Source organism: Parus major, chromosome 1A (genome assembly GCF_001522545.3).
Source record: "Parus major isolate Abel chromosome 1A, Parus_major1.1, whole genome shotgun sequence".
NCBI lineage: Eukaryota > Metazoa > Chordata > Aves > Passeriformes > Paridae > Parus > Parus major.
Genome location: NC_031773.1, coordinates 9,208,456 through 9,219,681, shown reverse-complemented (window position 1 = coordinate 9,219,681; position 11,226 = coordinate 9,208,456). Strand labels below are relative to the sequence as shown.

At 35.2% G+C, this 11,226-nt stretch overlaps 1 protein-coding gene across 8 annotated transcripts in view; it reads right to left on the bottom strand.

The window, feature by feature from the left end:
* Positions 1-11,226, bottom strand: part of CACNA2D1 (calcium voltage-gated channel auxiliary subunit alpha2delta 1) — a 357,726-nt gene that overhangs the window by 45,216 nt on the left and 301,284 nt on the right. For all 8 annotated transcript variants that reach the window (XM_033514368.1, XM_015628094.1, XM_015628095.1 and 5 more), the window contains exons 13-18: positions 11,131-11,209; positions 8,993-9,042; positions 7,298-7,387; positions 3,956-4,024; positions 2,191-2,265; positions 735-809 (exon numbers count right to left, since the gene is read on the bottom strand). In XM_033514368.1, the coding sequence (XP_033370259.1) occupies positions 735-809; positions 2,191-2,265; positions 3,956-4,024; positions 7,298-7,387; positions 8,993-9,042; positions 11,131-11,209 (438 nt within the window). The remainder of the gene's footprint in view (positions 1-734; positions 810-2,190; positions 2,266-3,955; positions 4,025-7,297; positions 7,388-8,992; positions 9,043-11,130; positions 11,210-11,226) is intronic.

Sequence of the window (11,226 nt, the reverse complement as noted above, 5' to 3'; positions counted from 1 at the left end):
TAGGGAGGCAAGTTATTTAAGAAGATACAGACCATGTAGGATTCTCCAAAAGGTCCACAGTTAATGGATAAAGAGCCAAACTGAAATATTTAGTTTCTATTCTCCTTAAAGTTGATGAAAGTTGTGTCCTAATCATATTTACAAAAAAGTTTCATGTTTAAACATGAAGGACCTTTCTCAAGTTAAACTACTAAAAATTTAGCATTCTGAGATCGGGTTTCAGCTCTGATAAACAGAAAATAAGCAAATAAATAAATACCAAAAAAAAATCAAGTAAAATATATTGTTTTCCTCTGATTTCTTTGGTTTTGCAAGTATGAAAATTTCATCTTTTAAATGAGAAAGCAACACAAAAAAGTGCATAAAAACTCCTCAGTTTAAGATTCTTCACAATGATTATACTGTTTTCACAATATTACAGCTACCATTAGTTGTTTTTATATTAATATGTATAATGAAACACTTCACATATATAAATATGCATTCCAGATATCAATTTTTAAAATTTTATTAATAACTAATACAAGCCAAAGCTGGTGGATTTGGATGAAGCCATATATACAACACAGATTTTCCTAGCACCCACAAAACTGAGAATTCTCACTATCGCTTTCTTGTGCCTTCAGCAATCCTAAATTCAAAAATCCTACATTCAATCCTGAATCCAAAATGTCTGATTTTTTTCTGGCAATATCCCTTTATAATGGCAAAGTAAATTAGAAGGTGTTTCATACCTTTGGTTGGAGATTTGGATGCAGTAGCACATACCCATTAGGATCAATTGCAAAATAGTATCCATTGGGACAAAGCTGAAAGGAAAAATGAAGTTTAGCACAATATGGTATTAAGTACTGAGGAAAGAGTAATTAATGGTTTTCAAGGAATGCTAACATTGTGGCAAACACATGCTTCAGGAAACATGAAGTATAAGGTTACTAACACAGACAACATACTTTCTTGATATTTACTCTTTTAGGATCATAAACTTTGAGAATGATTTAGGCTGATGAGACCTCTGAAGGTGAGCTGGTACACCCTCTCATTGAAAGCAAACCTAACTTAGAAATAAAGTCCAACTGAGAATTTCAACTAGGTTTCAGTAGGCCTTTGAATTGTACAGAATTCACAGAATCAGTAGCTTGGAAGAGACCTCCAAGATCATCGAGTCCAGCCCATGCCCTAACACCTCAACTAGACCATGGCACCGAGTGCTATATCCAGGCTTTTTTTAAACACTTCCAGGGATGGTGACTGCTCCACCACCTCCCCAGGCAGAACATTCCAGTACTTTATCACTCTTTCCATGAAAAAAAATTCTTAATATCCAACCTATATTTCCTTTGGCACAGTTTAAGACGGTGTCCTCTCTTTCTGTCAGCTGCTGCCTGGAGAAAGAGACCAACCCCCACCTGACCACAGCCACCTTTCAGAGAGTTGTAGAGAGTGATAAGGTCACCCCTGAGTCTCCTTTTCTCCAGGCTAAACAACCCCAGCTCCCTCAGTCATTCCTCACAGGGTTTGTGTTCCCAGCCCCTCACCAGCCTCGTTGCCTCCTCTGGACACGCTCAAGCGTCTCAATGTCCTTCCCAAACTGAGGGACCAGAACTGGACACAGCCCTGGACACATCTCGAATGACAACTCCACAACCTCTCTGGGCAGCCTGCTCTCTTTCTTCCTTAGTTCCAGTTGGAGCTTCCATTGCCATACCTATGCTGACAGGCTGTTTTTGAGGCAATGTCAAGGTCCATTTTCTGCAGAATTCCCATTAGCTAACCTTTAGGTTCCTTCTTCAGCCCAAATCCATCTCTCTCAGCTTCTTCCTCTGCACCAGGTACTGCAGACCCTTGGACAACTTCGTGGCTCTGCACTGGGCCTCAGAGTATTTATTATACTGAGGAGATCAAATTTGGGCAGTGTACTCCTGATGCAGATGTTTACTGCACAGCTGGTTTTTACTGCCAGGGCACACTGCTAACTGCGTGTCTTCCACCACAACTCCCAGGTCCTTTCCTGCCCTTTGAGGCAGCCTGTCCCAGCCTGAGCTTGGGGATTATTCCATTCAAAATGCAGGACTTTGCATCTGCCTTCAGTCAAACTTGTGATGCTCCTTTTATTCCTCAATATTTGTTTTCCACAGCACTAATTATTTTCAAAGAAAATATGAGGAACCACCAATGCAAGCAGCTTACCGTAAATCGGGGAGTCAGTTTTTTTATGTCCTCCAGAGAGACATCGACCCCCATTACTCCAAGAATCAGCTGGTTCTGGTAGAATTCCAAAATGTTAGTATGTATTTCACATATTTACAATGTAGAATAACTGCAACAGTCAGTAAATTTGTATTTTTGCCTTTATCTCTTGTTTGACATACATTTTAAGAAGTTGCCTACTTAGCCACGTGTCTATTCTGAATATTTTAAATAATGTCAATGTGATCTAAAATTAAATTTAATAAAGTTAGAATTTAGTATAGAATATGAAAATTATTTCTGAAGATGGATACTTTCTGGGATGAATAAACAATATATGTGAGAACAAAACAGGTGAAACCAGAAGTGATGCAATAATATTGCCAGTTGTGCAGATACTAAACTACCAGCAACAGCACAGAGCTACTTGGCATGCTTAGGTTGGGCAGTGGGTGAAACCTCAAAGCAATTAACTCTTTGGGCTTATAGTAATGATGAAAATGTGTATATATATAAATATATATATATATATGTATGTATGTATATGTATGTATGTATGTATATATATGTATGTGTATGTATTATGTATATGTATGTATAGTATAATGATGAAATGATGAAGAATATTCCAATACAACAAAAAAACCCAGTGAGTATAAGAATCATCAGCATTTGAAATCAGGGGCTCAGGCACTACACTTATTTAGCTTATAATTTATTTTCCTATTACAGAAGAGGAGGGCAGTCATTTTCATCATGCCACTTGAATCCCTTCTCCACATTAAATAAAATTGTAAAATTTATTGGAGAAGGTATCTTGCAGCCTGTAAAAAAATTCTGGTGGAGATACAAATTGAGCAGATTCGAGTTCTCTTGCTGCTGTGTACTGGATCACGTCTGTTTTACTTCTCAGAAAGACATCCTCTGATAATCAGTAGTCTGTCACTTTGAAACAGACTTGGACAATTCCAGGCATTGTCTTGTAGATAAGATATGCAACTTTTTTGTTTTATTGTTTTGTTTTTAAAAGGAAACTAAGAGAACTATTCTGAAGGTAAACTAAAGAATGCAGTGGTCAAACCCTCATTGATTCATTCTATGTAACAGCTGAGAAACTGAATTAAAGAATATTTTGTCTAAATTGTTTAAATTTCTGTATATTCTGACCTGGAGTACACCAAAAGTACAATATTTTACCACACATTGATCAAGCATATTCCAGGTCTGTTTTTTGTTTTGTGAAGAGGACACAGATTCCATATCAGACAGTAACAGGATGGGAAATTTTACTTATTTAACACTTAGAATTTAATCTAAGTATACAGTGCTCTTTTCTATTATCATTACAACCAAATAATTTATATTCTCTACATCACTGTCTTTTACCCTGAAATGTTACAGCCTCAGAGATTTTCTAGGAATTTTTCTGGACATTATTTCTTGGAAAGGTCTAAATAATATCATCATCTACTTCCCATCTATTGAGCACTTCATGCACTTCCAGTGCCACTAAGGCACAGGGATTGATAGTGGAATGTCACATGCTGAAACTCAGAATGACAAAAAGGGTAAAAGAATGCACTGCATTTTACTGTTCTCAGGAGGTTATCAGGTAAGTAGATATGACCTCTTTCCTTCTCATGTACAAGACAATTGCACTGCAACTATTCTATGGAAATACATATTTTTCAAGACATTTAACATGAAATTTAATTCATATGCTGGTGTTTTTGTTTGTTTTTTTTCCCTTGAAGGAACAGCTTACAATTTTCCCATTTTGTTCCCTTGTTAGATTGAAGACAGGCAGGGTTCCTGTAATCACAAGGCCCAGCTCCTAGAAAATAACCAATAAAGAAGGGAGAAAAATACTTTTTAGTTAAAAAGCAAATTTTAAGACATAATACACCAGAACAATTGAAGAATGCATGTAGCTAAACAAGTACTTTCAGTTTTTGTAAAAAAAAAAAATTACTTTCAATTTTGTAAAAAGAAGAAAATAATACTACTTCACTGACTTGATGAATACAAAGTTGAAATTATGATTTTTTTGTGTCCACATTTTAGTAGAATTGATATATATTATTTTTTTGAAAAATAGATGATGGTCAACAACTTAGCATAAAGTTTTAAAAACCTAAATGTTCTGAAAAGGTATTTGCAGTTACAGTACACACTATTCATAAAATTATAGAAAATAGAGGGAGGGGAGGGGAGGAGAGGGAGAGGAGAGGGAGAGGAGAGGGAGAGGAGAGGGAGAGGACAGGAGAGGAAATCCAAATCAAGCTTAAAAATACTAAATTTCATTTGGGAGTGATGGCATTTCTGCTCCTAAGGCACCTTCAGTGTGATGGAGCCCTGCTTTCCTGGAGATGGCTGAACTCCTGCCTGCCCTGAAGTCAATTAATTCCTTGTTTTGCTTTGTTTGTGTGCACAGCTTTTGTTTTCTTATTCAACTGCCCTTGGCTCAACCCACAAGTTTTCCAGATTTTACCCTTTGATTGTCCCCCCAGTCCCACTAGCGGGGGGGTGAGTGAGGGGCTGCATTGGGTTTGGTTGATGGGTGGGGTTAGACCACAACAGGCAGGTAACACAGGCAAAACCAACAGAAAAATACAACAAATAATTCCTCTGCTTTTTCTGTCATCACTACTTTTGAGTGATGTGCAATAATGTCCACCATTGGCTTGGCAAAATCACAGTCTCCCCTGGTACTCAGGCAACTGAGGCAAGGAATTTCCATTTATTTGGGAAGATATAGGAAATATGTTTTTCCTTTAGTAGCCTTCACAAATCATACTGAAAATAGGATCCAGAACACCATATGTTCAGATAGCCAGGAAAGTTTTGTTTTCCATTCCAAATTATCCATAGGGAGATTTCTACCTTTTTATATGTGATTGCTTGAGTTCAATTTCAAACTTTTCCCATACATTTATGCTTACTCTCCTTCTATCTAGTTTATTGAGAAGTCATATCCCTTTTCTCCTTATGTTTCATTTGGAAAAAAAAAAGAAAAAAAAGCTAGAACAGTATATGAATCCAGTCTGGTGCAATCTGTTCTCTATTTTCCCAGTCTAGCAGCACCTTTTTGAATTTTAAACTATCTTTCATGAACTTACATTTGTGTAAAAATGAAAGATGATGAGATCAGAGTTAGTAAAGTTACAAGCAAAGTGAAGTGGATTTTGTAGGAAAATAAGAGAAATAAAGATGAAACAGTAGAAAGAACATTTTTTTCTAAATTGATTGAAAAGATACATAATGAAACAGTATGGGGCACAACACAATCTCCCCACTAAAAAAAAAAAAAAAAAAAAAAAAAAAAGTAAAGTTAGAGAGGTTAACAATAAAGAATAAATATTGCTTAACTGGTAAACCTAAAAGTACCTAAAAATTTTGGGATTTTCTTGAAAATTAAATAAACGAAAAGAGGTGTGAATTGCTAAATTATTAAAGACAGTCCTGAAAGCCAAACTGAAATTAAAGTACCTCTTCAGAATTCTATAACCTGAATTTATGCACTAATGTGGCCTCATGTACTACACTTTGCATTACCTCAGTCTCAGCCACAGAACAGCCACTGGACAGAAGGAGCCAAATGATAGGAATGAGTCCAGTAAGCCACAAGCAGGAGAACTGCAAGCCCTACACGAGGGAATTATTTTAGGGAATTTAAGATAATAAACCAATGTGACAACTTAGACACACTCCCTTATACATCCAAGAATCAGGAAAAGGCTTCAGAGGGAGTTAGATACACCTATGCTTTTATGGTCTCAACTGTGATGAGAAAGTTCACAAATCTGAGCCTTTGCCTCAGTACTTTACCTTGTATTGCCCTACTTTATTTACATATAATTATGTATGTATATATATACCTACTTAGGATATAGAAGTTTCAAAAACCTTTGTGTGTGTTATACAGACATATGTATATAATTATATACTCACAAACACACACGTGCAACACATGAATGCAGAAAACCTTGAAGGAAAGACTGAATGTACCTACTGAGTATATAAAGTAACACAAGTGATGCCTGCAGGTGTCTTTTATTTTACTTGACTAAACAGATCTCTATTTCTAATTACAAATCTATCTTTGGCTTTACAACAGGATATGTACAGAGCATAAGAACTTTTGTCATCACATCCTTTATGTTTCCAGTAAGTACCTCAAAAATACCAAACAAAACACAGTTAATGAATTTCTGGGCATTGAAATGTCAAAGAAAAACTAGTTCTTCTGTGTCATGTTCAGTTATATTGACAGTAAAAATTGTATGTTGATAAAAATTCTACAGAAATGCTGACTGAGGGGAAGATATGCATTTTGTCATGACTTTAGATGACTACGTGGACTTGGATAAATACGTGATTCCAAATGACCATTTGGAAGTAATTTTTGCCCTGTTGCTCAGAAGTGCGTTATTCAGAGCAAGAGATTAGATTTCTGCTAACAATACTTTTCCTCCTGTAGCTTCCTGAGTATGTTTGCTTTACAAGACCAATGTGATAAATTCAGCAGTAAGAAAGTTTTTCATATATCTTTTTTGTTTATTTCCCCATTATTTACATTGTCCAATTAAAGGACAGTTAAAGAAATTATTACCTTGAGCAATCAAGCAATTACAACCACCCAAGTGCAAAATTTGTGCAAATACTTAGTAACACAGATAGATTTCATTCTGTCTGGAATGTTTTTTGGAACAAAAAAAAAAAGGGAAAACTAAGAATTCTAAGAATTCCTCACCAGAAACGTAAAAAATGACCTTTACTGCAGTAGGTACAACACTGAAAAACTATTCACTTCTTTTTCTTTGTTCTTAAACTGAGAACAGCAGTGGCCCACGCTCTGAAGTCTGCAGAGAATAAACTGGTTTTCTCTGTTAAATTTCAATCCTTAGAAGGATACTAGGTGCAAGTAAGATCAGCACATTATAAATAAGTCTCTTCACAGAAGTTGTTGTACTGATGTGTTTAGATGTTAGAAACACAAGAATATCATGTTTGGAAGTGTAAGAAATTGGATTCTTGGGAAAGCAGACCCATATAGTTACTTATTTTCTAAAATTCTTACTTCAGTAGAGATAAACACAGATCATACCAGAGCATCCAGATAGACATTTGTCCATTGAACTTGTTTGGCTTGCTCTCCAGCTAAAACCATTGGTCTTCCCAAAACATCCAGATATTCCTGCCAAAAAGTGTAATAAACTTGTCAAAAGGCAATTATTAGATCAAAGAGCACAAACAATATTAAAATAAACAATAATTAAATAATAAAAAATAAAATATCAAGGAAAAAAGGAAATCAAAAGTAACCACTAATACAGGGAGAGAATTTATTTCCTTAAAAATTGTACCACAAAATAATTCAGTTTGCAGTATTTACTGAAAAGGTAATTCTTGTATTTCACTTCCAGTCACACAGACCTTACACACATAACCACCACTCTCGTTACACAAAACAGGACTTACAACTATTTTTAATCCAAAATTAATTGCTAATGACATCAAGAAATTACAAGCAGATTACAGAACTTTCAACCCAGAAGAAAGAGTGGACAGTGGAGGGTGAGTGGTGTAACATCTGGGTATGCTAAACTCCTACAGCAACAATTTGCATAACTTCTATTAGAATAATAAAAATCAGAGTTATAAAACCTCTTTTTCCTGCCTTTCTTCAGTTTGTGAGTATGTGAAGCTGGTGATCTTATGAGATGTCAGATTTCTGGACTGATTTGGGAGTGGATGCCATCAAACTTTTTTCAGTCATCAGCTTTTTCTACTTGACTGATCTTATTAAGGATACATCTTGCCAGACAGTGTCTGGAAGAATTTAACAGAATCAAAGGGCTCTTATTCAAGCCAAGAAAGGATTCTTATTTTCTGCCAAAAAATGTCATGGCTGGCCTTGGAAGGACAAAGAACTGCTATGATATTTCTCTGCTGTTCTGGACATGTGAGTACCTGGACTTTCAGACAACTGAAAAGAATAAGTGTTCTTCTACTCTGTTCTTCTTCAGTTTGGATCTCATCATATAATCCCAGAGACCTGTGCCTTTTTTTATCTACATGCAAGTCTGCTGAAATGCTCCTGCATCCCTTCTGAAGGAAAGAAGTGAAGTCTCTTCCAAAAGTGTTGGATCCATCCAGGTACCTCTCCTATAAAGCAGGATTGTAGCGGGGCAGCCACATGAGCCCAGATGCTCTAGCAGGGCTATCCCCTCATATACATCCACAGCCTCCTCCATGTAATACAAACCCTTTGGATCATGCAGAAAGTATGGCAGAAGGTGAACTAGGAATGCTTAAACACACTATAAAAAATGACTGGTTTTATAGAATTTTAGAATAAAATTGCTGTCATGTCTCAGCATCAAAGCTTGAGGGACCATGTAAGGCTGGGAGGAAAACAGAGGAAAGCACAGTCCTTGTGCAGGATACAGAGCACTTCAGACACTCCATGGTGTGCACGTGCTCAGTCTGCTCTGGAGGATGCTAACATCCCCAGTGTTGTGACCAGCACACAAACTGCTCTGGGCCAGCTGGCCAGGGTAACAGGGATCACGTTTTAAACTGGTTCAATGCAACCACATTAAAGAAAAAGTAGAACATTTTAAGAGAATAATCCCTTAAATGCAGAAGAAAGTCTTGATTTTTTTTCTCTTTCCTTAATGTATTGTATTTTAAAATTTAATTGATTTTAGCAGAGGTTAAGAGAAAACATGTCCAAGAACATATATTACTCCACTTTCTGTGTGTTAAAAATGCATGTGGATTTGACCAACTCACTTACCTGGGTGTTTATTCTTATGGCTCCAATAGATGGGATTTCATAATAATAACCTAAAATTTGAAACAGAAATAATGTTGTTTTATCGTAATAGATGGCTAGCCTCTTAATCTTGAGGAATTTCATTTAGCTTATAATTTCTAGTCTAAATTTTATTAGAATTATTGTTTATGAATTAGATACTTTGCTGTAGATGCCACCACAATGCATGGCCATATGTTGGGTCACCGTGCCATTCAGACCAAGGCAGTTACTCTTAAACAGTAACAGTTATAATTTGTTTATTTTGGCTGTTTTGCTAAAGGCTGCATCATATACTGAGTTTGTACTCATGAAATCCCAGTTACTATGATGTGCAAGTACATTTAATGCTTATTTTAATATGCTGTGACAGCAACATAATTATATGCTAAATGCATATAGAATAGTTATGGTCTGCTATAAGAGTGAATTCATAGTACAAAAATATAAGTTACTCTTTGGAATGAAAAAAAGCTAATGGGTATTTCTCCTTCACAGGGAACGTACATCAGAAATGTCTTTATTTAGCACTGATTTTATTGTTCATTTGTTTGAATTAAAAATATTTTCAATACTGCTCATATAATAAGACTCAAGCCAGGCACTGAGATCCATCTTCAGTAGTTCTCTTAAAAGAAAATTTTAAGTCAGATTGGAAGGAAGAGGCAGAGGATTAGAGAGCTAAAAGTATTGATATGTGTAATTTCCTTTGTTGCATGCAAAATCTTTTAATTTAGGAAAATGAAATAAGGCTGCTTCTTTGGATGTGCAAACAAATAATCACAAGAATTCTGGACAGATTATGATCATTCTGTCTCAATAATAAGATGACATAGGTGGCTATGCTTTAAACCAGCTGGTCCTCATTTGTTTTAAAACAATGGAGGTCACATGCACACAGTATTCTGATATACAAAGATGTTAGTAAAAACAAAATCCGTTCAAAACACAAATGTCACACAAATTTTCTGTTGTTATCTGACAATACAATTTGCTCTTGATGAAGTTGTGGTGTCTTCTGCATGACTTGTCAGCATGCTGGGGGTTTCATGAGGTTATGATACTCATGTATGCTATTTATCCAGGCTATGGATTCTTCTAGTATTTCTTTTTATCTCTGTCTATGCCTTTCTCTTATCTTTATGTTACTCTTCTGCCTGACCATATCTTTATCTCCTTCCCTGGCAGTCCTAATTTTCAAGACTCTTTGTAATCCAGCTCACCTCTCACCTCTTGCTTTTCACTCATTTGTAAAATAGTTTTACATTTTCAGTCAGGCCTGGAAATTCTCTATTTAAAATATAAGCAAATGTTTGATAAATTATATATTTTCTACTTATCTCTATTCTTTTCTATTATTTCTTTCATATTTTATGCTCTATGTCTTCTACCTTGTTGTACAGTTATATTAAAATATATTTGGGACTCCTCTTTCTCACACTTAAAATGCTTCTGAGTGTATTTTTCAAGTAAAAATTTCAGGTAGGCAAGATTTTACTTCCTTACTTTCACCTTTTTTACTTTTTTTTTCTGTCCTACATAAAGAAAACAGGATAAAAATAAAAAATACAAGATGCTCTCAGAAACTAAGACATCAGAGCAAGAATAATTTTGATATTTTCATTTAAAAAGGGAAAAAAAATCTGAATATCTGATCCTTTGTAAATTTTGGAGAAAAACAGAAAGAAATGTAACCAGCTAACTAACCAAACAAAAATCCCTTTGTCCAGACTGCTTAATTTAAAACAGCTTTGCCTAATTTCTTATCTGTCATCAGTTCCAACTTTACATAGATGGTTATTACAACAAATATTCTCAAAAACTGAACCATAATGGCTTATTATTATAAAAAGGCTTATTATTATAAAAACTACTGTGGTAGTTTTCATGCAATATAAAGTTTTAAATAAAGTAATAAAGAAATAAATATACCAGTTTCTTGTTTGCATGTGATTTTTTTTCATTTTTATATTATGTAATAAATTAACTTTTGGAACTTTTGGTAACAAATACTATAAAGCTAAAAACCAAGCTGAAAAATCTGCCATTTTTACAGAACAACAAAGATATCACTTATCCAAAGCTCTATTAAAGATCAGTTTAAAAGAAAGACACAGTACCTTTATTTTCACAGGCCATCCACTGTATGGGTCCTTTGTCATAATTATGTTGGCCAACAGAAAATGTGAACACACGTACCTGTGCAAGTTAAAAAC